The sequence below is a fragment of the Suricata suricatta genome, chromosome 17 (assembly GCF_006229205.1).
Source record: "Suricata suricatta isolate VVHF042 chromosome 17, meerkat_22Aug2017_6uvM2_HiC, whole genome shotgun sequence".
NCBI lineage: Eukaryota > Metazoa > Chordata > Mammalia > Carnivora > Herpestidae > Suricata > Suricata suricatta.
Genome location: NC_043716.1, coordinates 10,457,565 through 10,482,696, shown reverse-complemented (window position 1 = coordinate 10,482,696; position 25,132 = coordinate 10,457,565). Strand labels below are relative to the sequence as shown.

The following is a 25,132-nucleotide window of genomic DNA, read 5'->3' as shown; positions in this document are numbered from 1 at the left end:
AGATGGGGAGTTTGAGGGGGTTATAATTTGAAGCACGGTGCTCAGGGTAGGCTCCACTGAGAAGGGGTGGGAGTGAGTCCTAAAGACATCTGGGGGAAGAGCAAACAGGTAGTGGGAAGAGCAAATGCAAAGGTCCTGGGGTGTAAGGAGGTCTGGTATGCTCAGGGGATGGCAGTGTGGCCTCATGGAGTCCAGGCGAGGGAAGACAGTGGCTTGGGCCAGGGAAGTGGTGGTGGGGATGGTGAGCACAGCTAGACCCGGGTGCGATTTAAAAGTCAGCCAGCGACTTGCTGAAGGATCAGATTGGGGTGTGAGAGAGTGGGTGGGTTCAAGGGCAACCCCACGCATTTGGGCTGAGCCAGAGACAGTGCGGAGGTGCCGTGTGCTACGTGGGCAGGGCTGTGGAGGAAAGACGCGGGTACTCTGAGGTGTCTGCTGGGCATCCATACAGAGATGGTGGGAAGGTGGTGGGTGTACCGTGAGCCTGGGGCCAGGGAAGGTGAGGCTGGAGGCGAAGGCCCACCAACTCAGACCAGAAACTGATTCAGACCGAGAAGATTTGCAGGTGGCCACAGTGTCCCAGCAATGACAATCGCGGCCAGGGATCCAGGAGCATCAGGTGGGGGCCACGTGGCCCTCAGTGGGAATTGGGTCAGCCCAGGCTTAGTAGTCAAGAGGGGTTACTTCCCCCATCCTCTCTGACGCCTGCCTTGGTCTACCTGCCCCTCCTCTCCCAGCCTGGGCCTCCGGGGTCCTCCCTTTGCTTCAGCCAGCATTTTCGAAATCTCTCAAGTCCAGACTTCCGGAAAGACTGGCCAGGTAGCAGGGAAATGTGTGCGTTGAGCACCTCCTATGTACTGGGGGCTTTAGTTCTGTTGTTACTCGAGAGCCTCATGGCAGCCCTGGGAGACAGATACATTTGTGTCCATTTATGGATGGGGAGACTGGGGCCTAGGAAGGGAGAGGACTTACCCAGTGTCCCCAGGGGAGAGGGTGGAGGAGCTGGGACCCAAAGGGTCGCAGGGGTCAGGGAGGACAGTCAGGGTCGTGGGGTGGAGCTGGGGCTGGGAGTTTGCGTGCCTGGCATTCTGCAGATGTGAGGATGGGCTTGCTAGCCAGGATGGTGACGGCCTCGTTTCCAGCCGCCGCTCTGCCTTGCTCGTGTCCCCGACAGTCCTTACCCAGGGTCGGTTTCAGGCGCACTCTTAAACATTCCAGGGTTTTAAACAGCATCTCTTGTTTGGCTCCACCTTACCCATCTGTGGGCGTCATCGTCAACCTCTCCCTCTCATCTGTCAGCAAGATAGTGCCACCGCGTACCACCCAAATCTCCCAACGTGCCGGGGACAGTCTCGGGGTTCCCCCTTGTCGGACTAGTTTTGGCCATGTGTCCTCGCTGGACCTGGTTGTGTCTTGATGGGCCAAGGCCCTAGCCACAGGCTCTGTATTTGGGGTGGGAATGTGAACAGCGTGCCCTGGGGTGGAGAGTGGCTGCAGGCCGCCCAGCCCAAACCACAGGCCATCACCTGACCTGCGGACTGAGCTTGGGGCCCTCCCGGGGCCAGATGGTTACCTGTCCGGAACACCAGTCCTCTCCCCAGCCCCAGGCTGGGCACTGACTGGGAACAAGGGGACAGCTGACCCACTCTCGGGCCCAGGCGGATCCCAACTTACCAAACAACCGCAGGCCAGTTCCCGCTCTTGTCTGGGCCTCGTACTGCTCCTTCATATGGTGGACGTGGCATTTCCTGGACCAAATGGGACCAGGAGAGGGAACAGATGGAGGGAGCTGGCACCTTACCCAGAGTAACATTTCTGCAGAGACGGGGCCTTCCCTGCCTCTTTCCTGAGAATTTACCCTGAGGAAATGACTCAGCCAGAAAACGCTATATACACAGTACACACGCTTGTCACAGTGTTGTGATCTCACACGTGTAGGCTCTGGAGTCCCCGGGAACGTTACTGCGCCTTTCCAAGTCTGCTTCCTGATCTGTGAAATGGGTGCTATCAGAACCTAGCTCGTAGGATGTTGACACCCATATAATTAGGGTAAAGAATCTGGCACATGGTGGGTGCTTAATAATGGCAGCGGTGTCCTCATGTCCTCTGTGTAGCAGATGTCTTATGCACCTGGTCCCATGTAGATGCTGGGGGCCCAGAGGTTGCACACCGACAAGCATTCCTGCCTCTGGAGGCTGACATTCTAGTGAGGGAGACGTGATACAAAGAAGCGAGGGGAAGGATCGCTGGGCGGCTCAGGTCGTGATCTCGAGGGTGGAGATTTCGAGCCCTGCACCGGGCTCTGTGCTGACAGCTAGGAGCCTGAAGCCTGCTTCCGATTCTGTGTCTCCCTCTCTCTCTGCCCCTCCCCTGCTTGCACTGACTCTCTCTGTCTCTCAAAAATAAATAAACATTAAAAAAAGAAAAAAAAAGAAGAAGTGAGGGGATTCGTCAGTGGCGCTGAGGGCTACAGAGGGAGCAAACTCTGGTCCCAAGGCCGGCTGGGGCCTGGGTGTCGAGGGGACAGTCAGAAGGGCTGAGAGGGAGAGAAGAAGAGGCAAGGCCAGCCAGGGGCTGGACTGTGTGGGCCTGCAAGGCGGAGGCTTGGCTTTGAGCCTGAGGTGGCCATGGGGATGGGAGTGGGGTAAAGAGGACATCCCCAGAGCCTTCCGGCAGGTAGGCCCGGCAGACTCCCACACCCTGGGGCCACACTGCAGTCCCCAGGCCGGGACAGCTGGGGTCTCCGAGCTGTATGGCTTTGCCCACCTCAGAGCCCCAAAGGCGGCCCTCCATGGTCTAAGGCCCCAGGTGGCCTGGAGGGAGAGGGGGTCGGTCCTACTGGTGTCCTGAGTCTATTCTTGTGCCTCTCTCCTCCTCCACCCTGGGCACGCCTGAAGATCAAGGTACTTGGAGTGTGCATGTGTGCCTCTGTGTGTGCGTGTGTGCACACGTGTGATGGCGGGATGCGCAGGAAGAGGCATACAGAAGCCTGTCCTGGCTGGGGGCTGCGGTGGGAGGGGTGGAGACTGGGGGAGGGTGGCTGCAGTCTGGGTGTGGGGGGTGGCAGCACGAGGCAGGCCTTGGGGGACACTGGGGAGACCGCGGGGAGACCCAGGGTTCCACAGGAAGCCCGCTGGGGCTTGCCTCTCACCCAGGGAAGTCCTTGTCTGGGAAAACATAGGGGTAGCCCTGGCCGTGCTCCCTGCTCTAGGCCCCCAGAACAATTCCTACATCTTCTGGGGTCCAGATCCTGGAGGCGACACCCCTCTTGGAGTCCTTCGGTAACGCCAAAACCGTCAGGAATGACAACTCCAGCCGCTTCGGGAAGTTTGTGGAGGTCTTTCTGGAAGGGTGAGTGGGACAGTGGAGGGACCCCCGGAGGCCTTGCAGGGCACGCCGTGTGGGCCCCTGAGAGCCCATGCCAGCCACCCCGCTACCTGCACGAGCTGACTGTGCTCCCCCACTCCAGGGGCGTGATTTCTGGTGCCATAACCTCCCAGTACCTGCTCGAGAAATCCAGGATTGTGTTTCAGGTGGGCCGGGCCCGTCCAGACCCTCGTGTGTTGGGACGGGCTGAGGGTATGCACATACTCATACCTGGCACCCGGCAGGGCTGGGTGATTGTTGAACTAATGAACAAAGACATGTGTCTGTGTGAGCATGTGATCTGCTCCCCTCTCTCACCCCCTACGGCCACACTGACTCTTTCTTGTCCCTGAAGCATGCCAGCCATGGTCCTGCCTCAGGACCTTTGTACCTTCACTTCCTTCTATCTGAGCGCTCTTCCCCCAGACACCTGTGACCAAGCCCACATCTCCTCCAAGTCTTCCCTGAAGTGTCATCTGCTCAGGGGAGCTACCCCATTTAGAATGAAGTCCCTCTACACCCCACTGGAACCCCCTGCCCGCTTCCTGCTTTCTTTCTCACCAGAGCACTTGTCTCCATCTGACATGTTTTACCCAGGGATTTGCTGAGTGTCTGTCTCCCCAGCTAGAAGGTGGGCTCCATGAGGTCAGGGCTTCTGTATCCCTTGTTCCCCGTTGGGTCTCAAGACCTGCAACAGGACCTGGAATAGTTGTTGCTCAGCTACCCTGGCTGAGTAAACCTTCAGGAGGCCCTGTGTGTGCTCATCTGGGCTGGGGTCACAGCATGTGCAGGGGTGTGCGCGCCGCGTGCACAAGCTCTCCTGCTCCTAGTTCTCCAAATGGAATTAAATCCCGACTGGAGCCCCTGCCGACCACCATACCAGTTCCCCACCGCCACTGCCACCGAGCGCCAGGCTGGGGGCTTACTCATCACGGAGCTGCCCGGTCTCAAGTGTGGGCCCAGTGTGTTTGCATTGGCGGGCTCGCCTGGCATCGTGTGTGTGTCTGTGAGTCACCTAGGTGGTGGTTCCTTTCTCTACACCCACCTCCCCACGGTACAGGCCAAAAATGAAAGGAACTACCACATCTTCTACGAGCTGCTGGCCGGGCTGCCTGCCCAGCTCCGGCAGGCCTTCAGTCTGCAGGAGGCTGAGACCTACTACTACCTGAACCAGGTGAGCACCAGCAGGCATCCAAGGGCCTTCCGGCCTGGCACCCCTGCCCCATCACCCAGCGTGGCCCAAGAGGACCGACTCATGGCGTCCTAATAGCCAGTCAGCGAAGGTGATGGGGTTTGGGGGCATGAGTTTGGATTTAAAGTGTCCATCACGGCAAAGGTGATAGGCATCTTTAGGGTCCAAAGTGGCGGTAGGGGAGGCCTACCTGACTCCTCCCTTCTCTATAGCCTAGAACAGAACTAAGCAGCCTGGAGCTACTGCACTTCCCCTTTCGGACCTCAGTTTCCTCATCTATAAAATGGGGACAGCATAATATAGGGATGTGATGAGGATTAAAGGAAGAAGCCTATATAAAGCACTTCGCACAGGACCTGGCGTGCAGCACCTGCTCGCAGCCTCCTAGCCCCTGGGAATGGGACAGAGCTGGCATCCCAGTCTTGGGCCACACTGCCAGGGAGCCAGGGCAGGGACCCTGAGCTCCCCCAACCCCCACTGAGGGTCCCTGACGACCGGCCCCTGCCCCCTCCCAGGGTGGGAACTGTGAGATCTCAGGGAAGAGTGACCCAGACGACTTCCGCCGACTCCTGGCCGCCATGGATGTGCTGGGCTTCAGTGGCGAAGACCAGGACAGTATCTTCCGTATCCTGGCATCCATCCTGCACCTGGGCAACGTCTACTTCGAGAAGTACGAGGTAAGAGAGCTGGCAGCCTGCCCGAGGCCCTGGCACCCGCTGGAGAGGGGGCCTCTTCTCACCACCCCCCCTCCGGCACAGGGCATCTCTCACCCCCAGGGCCCAGGGCACCTTCTCACCCCTTGGACACAGGGCATCTTCTCTGAGGCTTTGGGGCCTTGTATATTTGCCTTTCACCTTCTCTGTGCCTGTATCATTTGTTTCCTCTCCTGTCCCTATCCCCCCTTTTCCCCCCTCCACCAACCCAGCCGCTGTGGTTGCTGGTCTCCTTTTGATGTATGAGAGCTCTTTATATGTGTGAAGGAAACCATCCCTTTGCCTCTGACCTGAAAATATATTTCTTTGCTTCCCATGTATATTTTGATTTGTATCCTGGCTTTATTTATTTATTTATTGGTGGTTGGGTTTGTTTTGTTTTGTTTTTGCCATGTAGACTTTTAGAGGTATTTTCAGGCCTTTTATTTATCAATTTTTTATGTGTAAATTTTAGATTTTTTTAAAAATCACTTTTAGAGAGACTCATCTCCCTAAAATTATATCACTCTTCGCCCATAATTTTTTCAAACCCTTTCGTGGTGGTGGTAGTGGTGGCGTGTGTGTGTGAATATTTAATCTTTGGCTCATCAGGAATTTATCCCAGTAAGGTATGAGGTAGGAATCCAGTTCCTTTTTTTCCTGCATGGTTCCTTAGTTTTCATCCTGTAATTCAAGAAATACCTATTCACCATGTACTAAGTTCTTATGTACAGTTATTCCTACTTCCTGATTTTTTGTTGTGCTTGGTTAACCAATGTATTATGTGTCTATTCCCAGACTGCTTCAATTATTATAGCTTTATAGCGTTTGACTATCTTATAGGGCCCCCCTCACTCTTATTTGAGAATTTTCCTGGTTATTCTAGTTTGCTTATGTTTTTTATTTTTATGTTTTTATGTTTTTCTTAAGAGAGACGGGGGGGGGGGGGGGGGGGGGGGGGGGGGGGGGGGGGGCAGAGAGCAAGGAAGAGAGAATCCCAAGCAGGCTCTGTGCTGTCAGCACAGAGCCCAACTTGAGGCTTGAACTCACAAACTGTGAAATCATAACCTGAGCTGAAACCAAGAGTCGGATGCTTAACCGACTGAGCCACCCAGGTGCCCCGATCTTAATTATGACTTTTCATGTGAACTTTATAATATAAATATAAATATAATTTTTATATGAACGTTAACCCCAGTTTTCCAGTTTAAAACGCAGTCCTGTTGGTATTTTGCTTAGACAGACGCGCAGGAGACAGCCTCAGTGGTGAGTGCCCGGGAGATCCAGGCCGTGGCAGAGCTGCTGCAGATCTCCCCCGAGGGCCTGCAGAAGGCCATCACCTTCAAAGTGACCGTGAGTCCCTGGACACCCGGATCCACCAAGCCTCCTCCCAGTGCTTAGACAGCATGGGCTCCTCCCTCTGCCTGGCTTGCTCTTCCCTATTCCTGATGCAGGCATCTCCCACACCTCCAGGGGGCCACCCCTGACCCCTTGTTTGGGCTATTACTTCCCCCAGGCTCCCACCACCCCTGGCCCTTTGTCCCTTCCCAAGGCTGATCTCATTGTGTCTGTCTGCTCATGCCTGTGTCTCCCCCATTAGACCAGCAGCGCTGCCCCTACCAGTCAGAAGGGGGGATGAGGGTGTCCTGTTCTGCCTCCGGCCAACTGTGTGCCTGAGAGCAGTCAGATCATCATTCCTGCTCCCTTCCCCATGACCCCCCTCCAATCCCCCGAGGGCTTCCTGGAGGTGGCGGCCAGCCTGCTGTTGTTCAGGGGCTGCATCCCTCCCCAGGAGACAATGAGAGAGAAGATCTTCACCCCCCTGACCGTGGAAAGTGCCGTGGATGCCAGGTGAGGCCCTGCTCCCCACCCCCGCCGGTGCCCTGAGGTCCCTGGCCCCCCCGCATTAGGCCCACCTGCCCCACGCCATCTCTGCCCCAGAGATGCCATTGCCAAGGTGTTGTACGCACTGCTGTTTGGCTGGCTCATCACCCGGGTCAACGCGCTGGTATCCCCACGGCAGGACACCCTGTCCATCGCCATCCTGGATATCTATGGCTTTGAGGTAGGGCTGCCGGGTGGGTGACAGACAGGGGACACAAGCCTCACGTCTCCCATCTCAGCCTGTAGCCCTGTCATCCTTCCCAGATCTTCTGCCACCTCCTTTGCTCACCTGCAAGCACTCCCTGAGGCCACGGAAGGCAGGGAGGGCACTGGGCCGCTGGGCGGGGAGTGATCGGGGCCCTGGTGAGGGGGACACATGGGTCATCGGTGAGGAGGGGGCAGGCCCAGCCTCACCACCCACCTGGCAGGACCTGAGCTTCAACAGCTTCGAGCAGCTGTGCATCAACTATGCAAACGAGAACCTTCAGTACCTGTTCAACAAGATCGTCTTCCAGGAGGAGCAGGTGGGCAGGGCCTCGCTTCGCACTCTTGACCCCTCCTGGCTGGCCAGGTTAGGCTGGTCCTTTAGGGGCAAAGGGGAGGGTATCAGATGGAATGGAGGGAAAGGTGTTCTAAGCCGCGGGCCAGCATCCCTGAAGGCCTGTGCCCTGGAGGGGAAGATGCTTGGCGCTGAGCCCAGAGAAAAGCCCTCTTGGGGAGTCGTTCTCACCCTGTGCGGGGCTGTCCCGGTGGAGGGCAGGGCAGGCTCAGAGATGGTTCTGCTCACCCTTCGAGGGCAGAAGCTCCGTGTGCCAGCAGAGGTGCCCCTGGCCAGGCTCCTTCCGGTGGATCCATCCTGGGAGGTGGATGGATGGGGCCTGCGCAGGGCAAGGAGGCTGAGCCCCTGACGCCCGCAGGAGGAGTACATGAGGGAGCAGATCGACTGGCGGGAGATCACCTTTGCTGACAACCAGCCGTGCATCAATCTCATCTCCCTGAAGCCCTATGGCATCCTTCGTATCCTCGATGACCAGTGCTGCTTCCCCCAGGTGAGCCGCGGGCGCTGTGTGAGCCTGGTCAGGTGGCTCGACATCTCTGGGCCTCGAGTCCTCATCAGGCCCGAGTCCTGCATTCTTCTGCACTCTGGCCTGAGGACAGGAGATCAGGACACCCACCCTGCCATTCACAACCTGAGGGTGATTGAGGCCAGATAGGGGGCTGCGGGTGTCCAGAGGAGGGTACCAGCCAGGAAATCATAGAAGCCTTCCTAGAGGAGGTGACCTTGAGGTTGGGCCTCAAACTCTGATTGGAAAACACAAGGGTAGGGTGGGCGCTCTGGGCAGTGGGACTAAAGAGGCAAACAGAGCTGGGATGGAGGGTGGGGCAGCTGGGAGCTACTGGGACACTCCTGTCTGGGAGGGGGGTCCACTTAAGCCAGAGGAAGCTGTGACTTGCTCCTCCCCAGTGCTCGCTGAGGATGAGTCAGGGCTGGAAAACTTGTTACTGGCCCAGGAGCAGGGTGTCCAGGTCCCCTGCCCACCCGCTGACCCCCGCCTGCCCCCAGGCCACAGACCACACATTTCTGCAGAAGTGCCATTACCACCACGGCGCCAACCCACTCTATTCCAAACCCAAGATGCCGCTGCCCGAGTTTACCATCAAGCATTATGCAGGCAAAGTCACCTATCAGGTGAGACCCAAGACCGCTCGCACGGCCCGCGGCTTGGAGACGGAAGCACAACATGGGCTGTGAATGCCCCGCCCCCGCCCCCCCCATTCTGGTTCTGGCCCTGCTGATCCTCAGCTGTGTAACCCCGGGCAAACTGCTTTGCCTCTCTGAGCCCCATCTCCTTATCTGAAAGATGGAGATAAGGATAGTGCCCATCTCACGTGGTGAGTGTGAGCAGCCTGAGGCTGGGGGTGGGTCACATAGAGTAACTGGTATCAGTAGTGATGTGGTCACTCTGTTATCTCAGATGCATTCCAGCTTTTGTCCCCACCTCGTTTTCCTCATCTGCAGGACAGACACAGGATAGTGTCCTCCACTGAGGAGGGGGCCACGACCCACTCTGGTCATGTGAAGCTTTGGCTAGAGGATGGGAAGGGTAGTGGGGGTAGAGGGGAGGGGACCATAGCAGGGGGAAGAGTCCAGCCCCTACTAGGACAGATAGGGAGATCTAGGCTTGCAGGGGCAGGGCCAGGGCCCCCCAGGGGCTGTGAGCCCCTGACCCGCTGGAGGGAGGAAGGGAGGAGCGGGGGAGCAGACAGGCTGTCCCCCCACCTACCAATGAGTCCAACCCAAGCTGCCCTGTCCCTCCCCCTTTGCAGGTGCACAAGTTCCTGGACAAGAACCACGACCAGGTGCGCCAGGACGTGCTAGATCTTTTTGTGCAGAGCCGGACGCGGGTGAGCAAGCCTCGCCTCTGCCACCCTGGCCCCACCCCAGGGCTCCCGGCCCCCCGTCAGGCCCCTCTGTTCAGCCAGGAAATGGGGAAGTCCCCTTGCACTGCTCTTGCCTCTGATTCATCTCGGCCCCTGCCAGGCTCTGACCCTGATCCCAACCCTGACCCAGAGTCTTGCCTTGCTCTGTATTTTCTCCCATTCTTGGACCTGTCCCCCTGAAGGTCCATGTCCCCGGCGGGCCCCACTGGATTGCCCTGTCTGTCCACTGACCCATCCTGGCCCTGCCCAACCCGTTATGCCCTGCCTTATCCCCTCACTGAGCGAGTCTCCCAAATGGCCTGTTGTTCTCAGCCACCCACCCCACTCTCTGGACCTCCACCTTCTCCTCTGTCAAATGGGTACCCTCCTCCTGAGGTCATTGCCAGAGTTCATGATCATGTGTGTGACAGGCCACCTCGGTGCACACTCAGCGCCTGTGTGTGCCCCAGACTGAAGGAAAAAAAGCTCAACCGTGGGATAGGTCCCTTGTGAGGCGCAGACCACCCTGACTCGGGGGCTGTGATCAGGAGGACCTTGCAGGGAGGGCAGGGCCCTGGCAGGTTCACGTTCTGATCCCTCTGGTTTGCAGATTTGACTCCTTTTGCACTTAACTCCTTTTGCCCACCTCCCTCCACCTCTGTTTCCTTGTTTCTGTCTCTCGGCCCCCACCCTTCCCCATTCCCTGTATCTCGGTGCCATGGCCACTGTCCCCGCCTGCTGCCCGGCCCCTGCTCAGGTGGTGGCACACCTCTTCTCCAGCCATGTGCCACAGGCTGCCCCTCAGCGCCTGGGCAAGAGCAGCTCTGTCACCCGGCTCTACAAGGCACACACAGTGGCCGCTAAGTTCCAACAGTCGCTCCTGGATCTGGTGGAAAAGATGGAGAGGTGAGCGTGGAGGGTGGGTGGGCACCCAGCCTCACCTCTGAGCCACCCCGTGACCCTCAGGGGTAAGCACCTCCCTTCTCTGGGGCCTCACACTACCCTCCTCCCACCTCTGTCCAGGTGTAACCCCTTGTTTGTACGTTGTCTGAAGCCCAACCACAAGAAGGTATGTGACGGCTGAGCTCCCTGGGAGAGCCAGCTCGTCTTCCCCATGCTGTGTGACCTTGGGCAAATGGCTGTGCCTCTCTGGAGCTCCGTCTGCCAGGCCCACTGTGTGGACTACTTGTCACTGATAGTGCCATTTGCACCTGGGTGAGCCAGTGTGCCAGCTCCTCATCCGGGCTTTCCTTACAGGAGCCAGGCCTCTTTGAGCCAGATGTGGTAATGGCACAGTTGCGCTATTCAGGGGTGCTGGAGACCGTGCGAATCCGCAAAGAGGGCTTTCCAGTGCGCCTGCCCTTCCAGGTGTTCATCGACAGGTACCTCAGCCAGCGTGGTTCCTGAGCTGCCCAGATCCTTACCCAGCTTCCCCGTGGCCCCAGGAATGCAGAGCCCAGTCAAGACAGAGTTTGCCATGCACAGTTGCTCAGGTTGTGTGCCACACAAGATTATTACATGCTAGCTGTCACATGGCAGATACACTTCTTACTTCGCATTTTTTCATCCTTTTATTGTATGTGTGGGGATTCCAAGGGAGTAATTCTGTTATTATGACAAGTTTCCAGCAGATGGCAGTAAAGCGTGTTATTCAGCTGAAACTGTTAGAATTTTATGACAGAAGTAGTCTGAGGATGGAGTGCCTTTTTCTGATTAGAAGACACTGTGACCAGAGCCCCGGCTGGAGGCCACATGGTCTAGTGGGCAACTGGGGGTGGGTCCCAAAGCCCCAGGCTGAGTTTGGGCCCCTGCAGGTACCGCTGTCTAGTGGCCCTCAAACACAACCTGACAGCCAGTGGGGACATGTGTGTGTCGGTGCTGAGCCGCCTGTGCACGGTCACGCCAAATATGTACCGCGTCGGTGTCAGCAAGGTGAGTCCGCAGCCCCCGGAAGCCCCAAGTTCAGGGGCTTTAGAACTGGAGCCTATGGAATCAGAAATGCCCAGACCAAAGATCGTGGCCCAGAGGCCACGCAGTTGAGTTTGGCCGATGGAATGCCCATCCAGTCTCTGGAGCTTTGCTCAGGTGCCCCCTGAATCGCCAGCCTAAATCGCTGTGGCTCTTAGTTCTGCCTCTCCAAACTCAGCCAGTCCTGGCCAGCTCCGGGTCCTGCCCCGGTCTAGTCCGTCTCCACCACCTTCTGGAGGGGAGGGGCCTCCGTCTGCTGGCCTGGCCCTTGTGGGCCTCATGCCTGCCTCCTCTCCTCAGCTGTTCCTTAAGGAACACCTGCACCAGCTGCTGGAGAGCATGCGCGAGCACGTCCTCAACCTGGCCACAGTCACTCTGCAGCGCTGCCTCCGCGGCTTCTTCATCCGGCGGCGTTTCCGCTCTCTGCGCCGCAAGATCATCCTGCTGCAAAGCCAGGCCCGTGGCTACCTGGCCAGGTACAGCCCGGCTAGGGCAGGATGCCTGGAGGCCTACGGCCGTGCCTGAACTTGGGTAATAAGCTCCCTGTCCTGGCGGCATGCGAGCTGAGAGTCAAGGCCTTTGCGGGAAGGATGCTGGGATTCTCGGTGTATCTACTTTTGGACGTCCCTCCCTCCTCCCCGCTGGCCCTAATGATTGGTGGGTGAGAATCCTTCCAGCCAAGAGGGGCCCCACCCTGCATCCTAGGAGCCCCAGTAGGATGTACATGCTGCGGGCAGTTTCATCCAGGCCCTGCCACTTAATGTGCTCTGTGACCTTGGCCAAGTCCCTGCCCCCTCTCTGAGCTCCAGCGTCCCTTTGTAGCACAGGGCTGCCATACTGAACATGGGCAGTGATACCCAGGCCAGGCTGGCGTGGGCATCTCCGCACCTTGGTCACCTTATGATTCCAACCCCTGCCCCTCCGTAACCCTCCAGACACTTGTTTCCTTCCCCCGCCCCCCAGGCAGCGGTATCGGCAGATGAGGAGGAGTCTGGTGAGGTTCCGGTCCCTGGTGCACACATACATGAACCACCGGCACTACCTCAAGGTACAAGCCCCCCTCACCCTTCTCCCTGAGCAAGGTGGCAGGGAGAGGGAAGAGGCACTTAGCACCCGGGAGGAGACTGTTGGCCTCAGATAGTCTTGGGTTTGAATCCCTACTCTGCTGCTCACTAGCTGTGACCTTGGCCTTCTCCATCCTCATTTTACCCACCTTACCCCCTGGGGTATTGGAGGGGGGGGTTCAGTGAGCTGTGGCCCGGGAGGAATTTGGCCTGTGCTGGGGTCACAGTGGGGCCTTCAATGGTGGGGTAGATGGAATTTGTCGTCCTGAGCAGCCCTGGGTATGGTCTTGCTCTTACCTTGATGCGGGCCTTGGTTTCTTGTCATCTAAACCAACCTCCATCAAGACACGTGCAATCCCTAAAGCCCTGAAGAACCACCTGGCTTCTACTGAAGGTTTTGTGGAGCTCAGAGAGGATTCCATCACACATCTCTCAACTTCTTCCCAGAAATCCCCCAGGGAGTCTCTCCCTTTCCCCAAAGTATTACTCCTTCTGCCCCTTCCCTCTTTCTCCTTCTCCCCTCTCTTCCGGTCTCTCTGGCCACGCTTTTGCCTTCCCTCTGCCATCTGCGAGGCGGGGCAGATGCTCCCTTTACTTTTCTCACCTGCTGCCTGGTGCGGGCCGGCTGGGGCTGCCCCAGGCCCCGGGCCTGCCGCCGCCTCTGCCCACCCTTCCGCGCCTTGACCATCAGCTCTCCCACAGCTGAGGGCAGAGCGGAGGCTCGGGGCAGAGGAGGCAAGGCTTCAGGAGCAGGAGGTGGGTGCGGGGGCTGGGTGGCAGCCAGGACAGGAAGGGAGTTACAGGTGGAGGTGTCACAGGCCTGGCCTCACTGTGCGCCGTCCCTCCAGGAGCTGAGCAAGCGGGAGGTGGTGGCCGTGGGACACTTGGAGGTACCCGCTGAGTTGGCGGGACTCTTACAAGCGGTGGCAGGTACCTCAGCAATGGCCAGTGTGGCGGGGATGGGCGTGGGTGGGCGCGGGAGCCTGGCACCTCATGCCCTCCTCTCTCCACAGGCCTCGGGCCAGCCTGCGTGCCCCGGGTGGCCCCTGTGCGGACTCCCCGGCTCCAGGCTGAGCCACGTGTTACACTGCCCCTGGATATCAACAACTACCCCATGGCCAAGTTTGTCCGGTGCCACTTTAAGGTAAAGGCTGGCATACTCCCAAGTGGCCCTGGCCCGTGCCCTGTGGTGTCGGGTAACGAACCCTTGAGTTGCTGGATTATGAGGCATCTGGGGGCTCCCAGGGGAGGGCTGGACAGAAGCAGAGGGTCCCCGGGAGCTTAGGAAGTGGCTGTTTGCCAACCACGTGAGAATATTTGAGAAATCGAACAGACAATAGGGCCATAGTCATTCCTGCTCTCATTTCCGGCTCTCTAGGAAGGGGGAGAGCCAGGGGGCACAGAGGATCTCCACCACCAACTTGCTGAGCGCCAACATCTGCCCCTCTTCAAGCCTCAGTTTCCCCATTCACACACTGGGGAAAGGAGTCCTTACCTCACAGGCTCCTGTGCCCCCACCTGGCACAGGGCAGCAGATCCAGATGTGCCCAAGAGTCCCAGGTCTGTCCTCATGCCCCTGCCCTATGCCCCCAGGAACCTGCCTTCGGGATGCTGACCGTGCCGCTGAAGACACCCCTCATGCGATTGCCTGGAGAGTGCCATGAGGAAGCCGTGAGCGTCTTCAAGTTGGTACGGTCTGCCCAGGACACCTCTAAATTCATGGGCCCTGAGGCCCCTTGCCTTGCCCCCTGGGTGCTCCACCAGCCCAACCCCTTAAGCCCAGCTGTTTTTTTTGGAGGAAAGACTGGAGTGGAGGTAGAGCAGGGCATGGAATCTGGGCTCCGCTCTGGGCTAGGCTTTGAGGATTGGGAGTCTTTCTTCTTTCAGCCCTCTTCCGGGCAAAGAGGCAGCCCCAGGGCCTTTGTGGAGCTTCCCAGGAACACCAAGAATAGATCCAGGCCCTCTCCTCGAGGACCTCCTTGTCTGAGGGGCGAGGTAGAGCAGATCTGACCAGTGACTACGAACATGGACAGAGATCAGGCATGGCGGCTGGGGAGTCCAGACTGGACCTCTCATCCAGTTCTGGATGGAATCAGAGAGGGGGCATGTGAGCTCGAGGGGAAGGGGTCAGGATCCGCCAGCCAGGATGAATGGAGGAGGCATGGGGGAAGTTGATGTAGTCAGAACACATCAGGGGATGAGAGTGAGAAGAGCAGAGGCAAGAAGGGGTCAGGAGGTCTTGGCTGAAGACCCAGAACTCGGATGTCATTCCAAGAGCCCTAGGGAGCCAAGGAAGGTGCTTCCTTGGGAGGGGTGGGGTCAGATATGAATGTTAGAAGGTGCTCTCTGAGGCCTGGATAGAGTAGGAGGGAGGGACTGGCTGGAGGCCAGGGATGCAGGGAGGGTTGGGGCTGGATGGGCAGCTGTAGCGGGAGATTCACGAGCAGGAGAGAAGGACACTATGTACTTTGCGTCTTGACTTTTCTCATGGTGGGGATGGACTACTGGGTTGTTTGGCGTAAGATACGGCAATTATATAGTAATACAGGGAGTCTGTCCGTGGGCTTTCCCAGGACACATGGGAAGCATGTGAGAGGGGTGCGCATTGGGGGTGGGGCCCTGGCAGGAACAGCCTCCTAAGAGGCCCAGGAGAGTCTGTTTGTGGCCCAGATCCTGCGCTTCATGGGCGACCCCAACCTGTATGGTGCCCAGGAAAACGTCTTTGGGAACTACATCGTGCAGAAGGGTCTGGTGGTGCCCGAACTTCGGGACGAGATCTTGGCACAGCTGGCCAACCAGGTGTGGCACAACCCCAGTGCCCACAATGCCGAGCGCGGCTGGCTCTTACTGGCCACGTGCCTCAGTGCCTTTGCACCTTCGGCGCGCCTCAACAAGTACCTGCTCAAGTGAGTGGAACCGGGCAGGGCCAGGGCATGGGGACGGGGACGCTGGCGTGGGGCCCCGGGCTGGGCTGTTGAAGGAAGCTCAGGCATGGGGGTTGGTCAGGAGCTGTTCTCTTTCTTTCTTGGGCTCAGAGCAAGACACAAGGGCATGGCTTCACTCTGGAGAGTAGGGCTCAGGTAAAACTGGATAGAGGATTTGCAGAGCTCAGAAGGTGGCAAGACCAGGGAGTGGGCAATTTGGGACAAAGCACTGATCTCATGTCTGGCCTCGAGGTAATCTGGGTTCAAGTCCCAGCTCAACCTGTAAAATGTAACTGCTACATGAGCATGGCCATTGTCAGCATCCTGATGATACTAATAATGGTGAGGGTGATGATGATGATGATGACGACGGTGATGATGTCACCCTGCTGGGTAAGAAGGATGATTTGCAGGAGAAAGAGCTCAGGCAGACCCTGGGTGTAAAGCCTAGCTCTGATACCTCTCTGCTGTGTGACCTGGGGCAAATCGCTGTCCTTCCCTGAGTCTCTTTCCTCGCCTGTAAATTAGGAACGGTAATGGACCCACCTCACAGGGTGGGTGTGAGTCTTAGAGTGCGTGCAGCTTCGCCTGGGCCATGTGCAGTAGGTGGGCAGCTCGCTTGGTCAGTCTTGTTAGTGGGCCAGACCCACTGCCTTCCTGTGTGGGGCTTCCTGTGGGCACAGCTCTAGGTTCCTTCTTTTGGCCACTCTGGGCCCGCTCCCCAGCTGCTCCTGGCCAGGCCCAGCAGCACCAGAAAGGGGGATAGGAACCAGGCATGTGGAGTGCTTGCCCTTGGCAGGGACCAGACTTGCTGGTCCTGGGCCAAGCTGAACCCTCGCAGTCATCTCCTCTATGGTTGGGAACTTGGAGGCAGGCTCAGAGAGGATGGATGACCACACAGTGATGCTTGGTGAAGGAATAGAGAGCAAGGAGTCTTCCAGAGTCCAAGTTCTTGCCCACATGCTGCTATAGTCACCAGCCCATCAATGACATTTTCCTCCAACAAGTTTTGGTGGACCTTCCTGGAACCTCTTTGACCTATCCTTGGACCTTGGTGCTGGCTTAAGATACTTGTGGTTAGCCTGGGACCCTTTGAGCTTAGTCCTGGAACTCGGGGATAGCCTGAGGCCTTTTCAGCCTAGTTCTGGACCTCAGGTCTGTCCTGGGACCCCTTCAGTATCATCCCAGAGCTCGGGAACATGGCCTGGGACCCTTCTGATCTAGCCTCAGAACTTGGGCCTTCTCGGCTTCACCTTAGACCTCTGGACTAGCCTGGGCCTCCCTCAGACTAAGAATTCCCATCTATCCCGGGCTAGCTACGGATCCCTTTTCATCCTGGCTCCAACTCTTACCCATCAGGTTTGTGTCTGATTACGGGCGGAATGGCTTCCAGGCTGTGTGTCAACACCGCCTCATGCAGGCCATGGGCCAGGCCCAGCAGCAGGGAGCTGGGGCTGCCCGCACCTTCCCCCCAACCCAGCTCGAGTGGGTAGCAACCCAGGAGAAGGCCAGCATGGCGCTAGATGTGAGCTGCTTCAACGGTGAGCTATCCTCTCCACACCTTGTGCAGCCTTTCCTCCTCCCTCTGTCCCGCACAGAGGGGCAGCTGGGGTCCGCGGGCCCCAGTAGAAACCATGGGATGTTCTGGAGCTGGGGAGGGGCCCTCTGGATGTGACTCTGGAAAGAGGTCAGCATGTGGGTGTGGGGACTGGACCTAGAGTGCGGGGAGGGAGCTGGGGCATTGAGGATACGGGTCCAGGAGGCCTAGGAACAGGGTGTAGGCAGGGGAGCAGCAGGCCTGGACCGCAGATGCCTCCTGGCTGAGTCGGGCACCTGCTGCTCCCTCAGGTGACCAGTTCTCCTGCCCGGTGCACTCCTGGAGTACGGGGGAAGAGGTGGCTGGAGACATTCTGAGGCACAGGTCGGTGCCTGGAATGCCACGCCCAGCACATGCTTGTGTACCTGGGAAGAAGGGAGGGGGAGGGGCAGGAGACCAGATCCCCCATAGGGTCCGCTCTGGTCATGCTTGGGGTCTGGCTGATGTCCCAGGGTTTCTCTACACAGTACCTGTGGGCTCCATCCCTCATTTCTGTCCCTCCACGTGTTGTCACCAGGGGGCTGGCAGATGGCTGGCGCGGCTGGACAGTGGCCATGAAGAATGGGGTCCAGTGGGCAGAGCTGGCAGGCCACGACTACGTGCTGGACCTGGTGTCAGACCTAGAACTGCTCAGGGACTTCCCGAGACAGAAGTCTTACTTCATTGTGGGTGCAGAAGGGCCCGTGGCCGGCAGGGGCGGCGCCAGAGCGTAGGTGGCTCCCGGAGCCCTTCGTGCCGACAGCCTCGCCCAGCACGGTGCTCCCCTCCCAGCTGCTGGCCAGGAGCTGAGTTCTAAACCTAGGCTTGAAGTAGTCTCTGTACCCAATGTGGGGCTCGAACTCACAGCCCTGACCTCAAGAGTCAGACCCTCTACTGCCTGAGCCAGCCAGGCACCCCACCTTTAAAGGGAGAGAGTCACCCATCTCCAGGGTCCAGAGGAGAACGTGGTGGTGGGGGGGTGATTCTGGGAGGGCCGCGATCTCACCAGAGGTCAGCTGCTCCCTGTCCCCCTCCCCTACAGGGTGTTTGGGAACAGCTGGGACTCGGACTCAGACACGCCCACCAGACCCCAGCCCCAGGGGCACATGCCCAAAGTGGCTGACTCCGATGGGTACTGCAGCCACAATGAGGACGGTACAAATGGGGAGACTGGGGCCCAGAGAGGGACAGCGACCCACCAAGGTCAACCAGCAGTGGCCACTGTCTCTGGTGTGGGGGAGGGAGCTGTACAGGGCTGTACGGGGCAGTCAGCAGGAGAACAATACTCGACTTTTGTATCTCCCTCACGCAGCAGACTCAGACAGCCTTGGAGAGCCCTCCGTGCCCCACAAGGGACTGGACTGCTACCTGGACAGCCTCTTTGACCCCGTTCTCTCCTACGGGGACACGGTATGCTTGGGGTGGGGTGTTTGCAGATCGCTGGCACCGCATGTACATACCAAGTCACACACCCACAGGGTGACACAGGGACCTCTCCCAGCCAGGGCCAGGGAGTGCTTTGTCTCATCTGGGTCTCTGCCAGGGCCCAGACAAAGGAGGATGTCCTCGTGACTAGAGAAGCTCCTGGCTGGGACTCCAGAAGGACCCATGGCTAAAGGTCCAGCCCCCTCCTCTGGTGAAGAGAGCCAGCCCCATCAGGCACCCTTACTCGTTCTGGGAATTCCGAGGAGCCCCTCTGTGGCATGATGTGTGGCACTGAGCGGGATACACCTCCTCTGTGAACCTCTACTCCTCTGTGGAGGACAGGATGGTTTGGGGGGTTGCAAGGCTGTGGGGGTACCGCCCGGGATACCACATGGGCAGAGGCTGGGCGTGGAGCAGACACTAGGCTGGCGGGAGGCCCCCAGGACAGAGGAGGTGGCTGGTGTCAGGTGCCTGTTACCTTGGAACCTGGGGAGTATGGCATTGAGGCAGACACTTGAGCCATCTGCCGTCCCCAGGACCTGGAGAAGCCAACAGCCATTGCCTACCGCATGAAAGGGGGAGGCCAGCCTGGTGAAAGTGGCGACAGCAGCACTGAAGACCCTCCCAGGAGACCCCCAGAGCCAAAGCCAAAGCCAAAGCCAAGTCAGTGTCTACCCCCAGGGCGGTTCCAGGGTAGGGCAAGGCGGGGCTCCCCCTGCTGGTTTCCAGGGCTCCTTCACAGGCTAGAATGGAGGCAGCCCTGGACATGGTGGGATCAAGACAACGCAGGGTGGGGGTTTGATAGGGAATGCCCGCTTCCCTCCTCCTCTCACCCCTTGGGGTCTGCGCCCTCTGACGGCTCTGCCAGTCCCAGGCTTGGATGCCTCCACGCTCGCCCTGCAGCAAGCCTTCATCCACAAGCAGGCCGTGCTCCTGGTGAGTGCCGGTGGGCTGGGGTTGGGGGTTGGGGCCCTGAGCATGGGCCACTGGGTCACACCACCACCTCTTCTCAGGCCCGAGAGATGACCCTGCAGGCCATGGCGCTCCAGCAGCAGCCCCTGAGCCCCACCCCAAGGCCCTTGCTCCCAGAGGTGAGCCTGGCCTGCCCACTGTGCTGCTCCAGGACATCATGGTGCCTCTCTGAGGCGGAGGCCCCACAACCCATCCTGGGCAAGCATGGGGTCCCTGAGAACGTGTCCCAGGATGTGCACCTTCTTCCCTGTTCTGTGCAGAAACCCCTAGCGCCAGAGGCACGGCCGAAGTGTGTAGGCACTGGACCCCCAGCCAAGCCTGTGCTCCTGCGCTCCACTCCAAAGCCCTTGGCCCCCGCCCCTCTGGCCAAGGCCCCAAGAGCCCCCACCAAGCCCGTGGCTGCCCCCATTCTAGCTCAGGACCGTGCTTGTCCAGAAACCCGTGAGTGTCCTCTCCCAGCAGTGGGGGCTTCCCGGGACAGGACTGGGGGTATGGCTCTGCTCCTTGTGGCCTTACTCCATCCCCTCCCCTGGCCCACAGCTTCGCCCTGCCCCGAGCTGGTCCGGTATTCGACGCTCAACTCGGAGCACTTCCCGCAGCCCACACAGCAGATCAAGGACATCGTGAGGCAGTACCAGCATCCACCCCGGGGAGGCCGGCCTGAGGCCCTCAGGTCAGCTCTGCCCCCATCCCAACCCTCCATCCCTCTGGACAAGTGTCCTCTTCACGTGCCTGAGTGCCCACAGCAGTGTGGCCATCTACCGGGTTAGCAGCAACCTTCAGAGAGCAAGTTTGTTTATGCCGATGGTCCAAATGAGGCCTTGGGGCAGAGGGGAAGGCCCAGACTGCTGCTCTCTAGCCGTGCTGTGGGATCTCAGGCCAGCCTCTGATCCTCTCTGGGTTCTCCTGTGTAGTGATGGGTAGGGGCGGAGGAAGAAGTTCCCTGTCATAGGGATTTGTGGCTGGGAAGAAGAAACCCATGTGCCATCTACCAGGAAGGATGGCGGAAAGGTGTTTGTGAAGCGGCCAGACCCCCACGAGGAGGCGCTGATGATCCTCCAGGAGCAGATGAGCCACCCAGCAGCAGCCTCCGGTAGCCAGGTGAGGGTCAGCTCCTGGCTGGGCCCAAGCAGAGCAAAAAACAAAGCAGGGTCTAGGAGAGCCCCAAAAGCCAGTTGCCCCTGTAAGCTAAGACCTATGGCCCCCTGAACACTCTCTTTGTGGTGGGACAGGTGCCCAGAGAGGCCGTGGCCTTGGTGAAGCCAGTGACCAGCATGCCACGGCCACCCATGGGACCCATGCCAGGTGAGGGGCCAGGAGGGGAGGAGGGGCATGAGGGCTGCTGATCGAGCCTCTGAGTGGGCCTGTGATAACACAGGCGCATCCTGGGCTCCATGACAAGGGCATGAGTGTGTCTGTGTCCCCTTGCCCACGTGCAAGTACCATGCGGACAGTTGTGTAAGTGCGTCAGCACTTAAGTAGATTTCAGGCCAGGCCCACTCTGGCCTCACTAAATCCGCACTGAAACCCTTCAGGGAAGTACTATTTTTGTGTATATGTTACAGATGGGAAACAGACACAGAGTGGTTAATGACTTGCCCTTGATCACACAGTTCAAAAGTGTCAGATCAAGGATATAAACCAGCCCTCCTAGCATCACCATTGGAACCTTAATCTTTATATTCTATGCTTTATGGTAACTACAGTGAGTCTTAATAGATATAAATCAGCTCACATCAAGTCCCTGCTAGAAATTCTCCTATGACTCTTAGGATGAATTCCAGACTCCTCACTATGGCCTACGAGACCCTGCATGATCTGCCCAACTTTCCAACCCATCCCCTCCCACTGTCCTCTTGGCACACACAGTTCCTGGAACACAGCAAGCCTACTCCTACCTCAGGGCCTTTGCACTTGCTCTGCTTAGAATGTTCTTCCTCATGCCTTTGCATCATGCAGGTCTTAGCTCAGTGTCATCTCAGAGAGGTGTGCCAGATCACCAAGACCAAAGCACCCTCACAGACCTGCCTCTAGCCTTTTTCTTAACTAGCCCAGATTTATTCCCATCCCAGCTCCTAGAATTGAAAGCTTTATCATTTCTTAACTGTCTCTTCTACCTACACCTATCATGAGACTTTAAACACGAGGGCAGACTCTTTGTCTGTAATGTTCACCGTGGCACCCCCAGCCTTTAGCACAGACCTGCTGCATATTCCAGGGTGTTCTATATGTGTGTCAAGTGAAGGGCTGAGCCAGGGTCAAGTGCCCTGGGTGCCACGTGTGTGCCCACAGGATTGGTGGGTCTACAGCCTGGGATGAGCGAGAGCACTCAGCCCCCACCCCTTCCCCGACAAGAGGACCTCTGAGTCCCCTTCCTCATCAGCTCTGCCTCTCTGGCTCATGTCTGTCCCACTCACCGTGCTCCCCAGTGGCCCCTTCGCGGTCACTGGAGCCCCCGGAGGAAGCCGTGCAGACGCGGCTGCACCGCCTCGTCAACCCCAGCTACTATGGCTACCAGGACGCCCCCTGGCGGATCTTCTTGCGCAAAGAGGTACCTGGCGGGGGGGGGGGGGCCAAAGCAGGGGCCGAATGGGGGCAAGGCCCCCTCCCTAGCAGTGGGCAGGGAGCACGGGCAGGGCAGGGGCACAAGAGACTGGTCTGAGCCAGAGGGCAGAGTCAGAGCCAGGCACCCTGGTGGTACGGAGCCAGCTGTATGTGGCCGGGGTGGGGCCGAGTGTGAGGCAAAGTGAGAGGACTGTCCAGGGGGCCTCACTGGAGCCCCGATCCCACAGGTGTTTTACCCCAAGGACAGCTACAGCCACCCTGTGCAGCTGGACCTCTTGTTCCGGCAGGTGAGGCCTTCTCTTCCCTTTCTCGCTCGGTGTACACCCCAGGGCAATGGGTGCCCAGACTAGGGGTGTGTGGATTTCACTTCCATACTCTTGTACTTGGGGTCCTTGACCCCAGTGAGGATGACAAACCGTTCTGGTGAATCGCACACCCCCGTGGACAAGGTCAGCAAGCCCACAGTGCGATTTAACCAGACACGCAGATTGTTTTAGCTACATGGGACTCAGAAGTCAGATCCAAGCCTCGCCATGTGCACGAGGAAACCGAGGCCCAGGAGGGGAAGCACTGGTTGTGGAAGAGAGGGTCCTTCGTAAATGGGGTCTGATTCACACAAACCATCCCACTGTTATACCAATAAGGAGCCTCTGCATTCCCACTCAGCCTAGACCAGTCCAGCCTGGGTTCCCAGCTCGGGGGGGGGGGGGGGGGGTGTCCACAAGCTCCCTGCGTTGTGGCCCTTTCCCGCAGATCCTGCACGACACGCTCTCCGAGGCCTGCGTGCGCATCTCCGAGGACGAGAGGCTGAAGATGAAGGCCCTGTTTGGTACCATAGGGGAAGGGAGGGGACATTGATGGGACAGCCAGCCAAAGCCAAGCCAGCCCTTTCCAGAGGATAAACCCAGCCCCATTTGCCTCCCAGACACCCCTCCTTGCTCTGCTCCGGGCCTTTTCCGAGGCCAGGCTGCCAGCCTGAGTTCAGTTTTGCCTAACACACTGCATGACCCCAACACACCATGTGGCCCAAATGCACCGTGTGGCCCTATAGTTATTCTGTCTGTCCGTGGACCTTAGTTTCCCAGTGTAGACACTGAGAACACACTGTTCCATTACCTTCTTGCTGGGGGTCAGCCTCCCTCCCTGCAATGTGGGCTGGCAGGGGCGGGGAGAGAGAGTGCTGACCTGACCTGGCATCCCTTAGCCCAGAACCAGCTGGACATGCAGCGGCCGCTGGCAACGGAGAGTGTGAAGCGGGCCGTGGTTGGCACCGCACGTGACAGCTGGGAGGTCTACTTCTCCCGCCTCTTCCCCGCCACGGTGCGACCCCCTGCCAGCCCCGCTCTCCCAGAGGCTTCAGGGACGAGGCTGGGAGATGCTCACGTGTCCCTTGTCCCCTCCCCAGGGCAGCGTGGGCACTGGCGTGCAGATCCTAGCTGTGTCCCACACAGGCATCAAGCTCCTGCGGAGGGTCAAGGGCAGCCGGGAGGCTGGCGGGCAGCTGCAGGTCCTGCGCGCGTACAGGTGACCGGGAGGCAGGCAGGCGCGAATGGGGTTAGCTGGAGACGGTCGTGGACTGGCATTAGCATTTCTTTACTGACTCTTTCCCTAGCCAGTTACCAACAGATAACTGTGATATGCCAGGCTCTGTGCCAAGCCCTTTAAGCAAGGCCATTTTAGAGATGGGGAAACTGAGGCTCAACCAGAAAAGTTGCTCTCAGGTCACACAGCAATGAGCTAGGAGCCCATTACTACCCTGTCCTGCCTTTCTGACCACATCCCAGCCCTGCCCTGGCAGAGCTCACTGTGCAGGGGAGGGGATGGCGTCTGTGTTGTGAATAGCCAAGTGTTATTGCAGCTGGGAAGGGAAAGGGTGCTTTGGCATAAGAGCCCCCCGAGTCCTTGGACCCCTTTCCTGCCAGCAGCCCCTTTTTCTCCTCTGTCCCACAAGGACAGGAGGAGAGCCTCACTCTTTGGTTACATGAAAGATGCAGAGAATTTGGTCAGGGGGTGAAAGAGATTAATGTGCATGGGCAAAATCTGGGGGGTTAGATCAAGAGGAAAAAAAAAGAGGCAGAGGGTGGTGAGGGCTGGAGTGTCAGTTCAAAGGGTGATGGGAAGGGGGCTGGAGCCACAGGCAGAATGGGGAGGGGGGCTGAGCAAGCTCTTAGGTGCCCTGGTGGCAGGGGCAGGGGGCCGGGCTTTGGGAGTGGTACAGGGCAGAAGGAGCAGGGCAGGTGGGTAGGAGGGTACCCTCTGGCCAGGGAGCCCTGCCTTCATGCCACTTTCCCATTCTCCAGCTTTGCCGATATCCTGTTTGTGACCATCCCCTCCCAGAACATGCTGGAGTTCAACTTGGCCAGCGAGAAGGTCATCCTCTTCTCAGCCCGAGCCCACCAGGTCAAGAGCCTGGTGGACGACTTCATCCTGGAGCTGAAGAAGGTCAGGATTGCCCTAGAGATGCCCCCTCCTCAGGCGCTGGGCCCGTGGCCCCAATAGGGAGGCTTGGGTGAGGGCCGGGCCGGGCCAGCCCTGTGCGTGTACTCTGGTGTCTGCCTGTGCTCATCTGACTCAGGTCTCCAGTGCTTTACATGGGCCCCCATCTACTTGCACAACTTCCCTCTGTCAGGAAGGGATGCCTGTGGAGGAGAGGAGCAGGGGAGTGACCCCAGACTTCTGGGAGGAGGGGATGGGACTGAAGCCCGCCCCCCCTGCCCGATTCAGGACTCAGACTATGTAGTCGCAGTGAGGAACTTCCTGCCCGAGGACCCGGCGCTGCTGGCCTTCCACAAGGGTGACATCATTCACCTGCAGCCCCTGGAGCCACCTCGAATGGGTCAGGGCCGTGGGACCGAGTGGGTAGGGACAGGGGGTGGGAGGTGGTGCTGGGCGAGGGGGGCCTCCCTGGCAGGTGCTGATCTTGGCTTCACCCCCAGGCTACAGTGCCGGATGCGTTGTCCGCAAGAAGGTCGTGTACCTGGAAGAGCTGCGGCGCAAAGGCCCCGACTTCGGTGGATACCCCCGACCCCCAGCCCAGCCCCCCGTGCTCCCAACCCTGGACACGCTAAACAGTCTGCCCAGTT

At 58.7% G+C, this 25,132-nt stretch overlaps 1 protein-coding gene across 1 annotated transcript in view; it reads left to right on the top strand.

Moving 5' to 3' along the window:
* MYO15A (myosin XVA) overlaps nucleotides 1-25,132 on the top strand; it is a 47,453-nt gene that overhangs the window by 8,442 nt on the left and 13,879 nt on the right. The window contains 43 exon segments of the mRNA XM_029928839.1: nucleotides 2,898-2,903; nucleotides 3,248-3,351; nucleotides 3,470-3,533; nucleotides 4,427-4,540; nucleotides 5,074-5,235; nucleotides 6,490-6,603; nucleotides 7,043-7,101; nucleotides 7,192-7,315; nucleotides 7,563-7,658; nucleotides 8,052-8,183; nucleotides 8,699-8,824; nucleotides 9,463-9,540; nucleotides 10,313-10,461; nucleotides 10,579-10,624; nucleotides 10,813-10,937; nucleotides 11,370-11,487; nucleotides 11,824-11,999; nucleotides 12,487-12,571; nucleotides 13,290-13,343; nucleotides 13,436-13,517; nucleotides 13,601-13,731; nucleotides 14,181-14,276; nucleotides 15,258-15,493; nucleotides 16,871-17,052; nucleotides 17,360-17,432; nucleotides 17,626-17,817; nucleotides 18,130-18,290; nucleotides 18,403-18,497; nucleotides 19,049-19,175; nucleotides 19,381-19,448; nucleotides 19,526-19,603; nucleotides 19,745-19,925; nucleotides 20,025-20,157; nucleotides 20,480-20,585; nucleotides 20,717-20,789; nucleotides 21,914-22,035; nucleotides 22,277-22,336; nucleotides 22,803-22,878; nucleotides 23,254-23,369; nucleotides 23,455-23,573; nucleotides 24,350-24,491; nucleotides 24,774-24,885; nucleotides 24,986-25,060. Coding sequence (XP_029784699.1) covers nucleotides 2,898-2,903; nucleotides 3,248-3,351; nucleotides 3,470-3,533; nucleotides 4,427-4,540; nucleotides 5,074-5,235; nucleotides 6,490-6,603; nucleotides 7,043-7,101; nucleotides 7,192-7,315; nucleotides 7,563-7,658; nucleotides 8,052-8,183; nucleotides 8,699-8,824; nucleotides 9,463-9,540; nucleotides 10,313-10,461; nucleotides 10,579-10,624; nucleotides 10,813-10,937; nucleotides 11,370-11,487; nucleotides 11,824-11,999; nucleotides 12,487-12,571; nucleotides 13,290-13,343; nucleotides 13,436-13,517; nucleotides 13,601-13,731; nucleotides 14,181-14,276; nucleotides 15,258-15,493; nucleotides 16,871-17,052; nucleotides 17,360-17,432; nucleotides 17,626-17,817; nucleotides 18,130-18,290; nucleotides 18,403-18,497; nucleotides 19,049-19,175; nucleotides 19,381-19,448; nucleotides 19,526-19,603; nucleotides 19,745-19,925; nucleotides 20,025-20,157; nucleotides 20,480-20,585; nucleotides 20,717-20,789; nucleotides 21,914-22,035; nucleotides 22,277-22,336; nucleotides 22,803-22,878; nucleotides 23,254-23,369; nucleotides 23,455-23,573; nucleotides 24,350-24,491; nucleotides 24,774-24,885; nucleotides 24,986-25,060 — 4,768 coding nt within the window.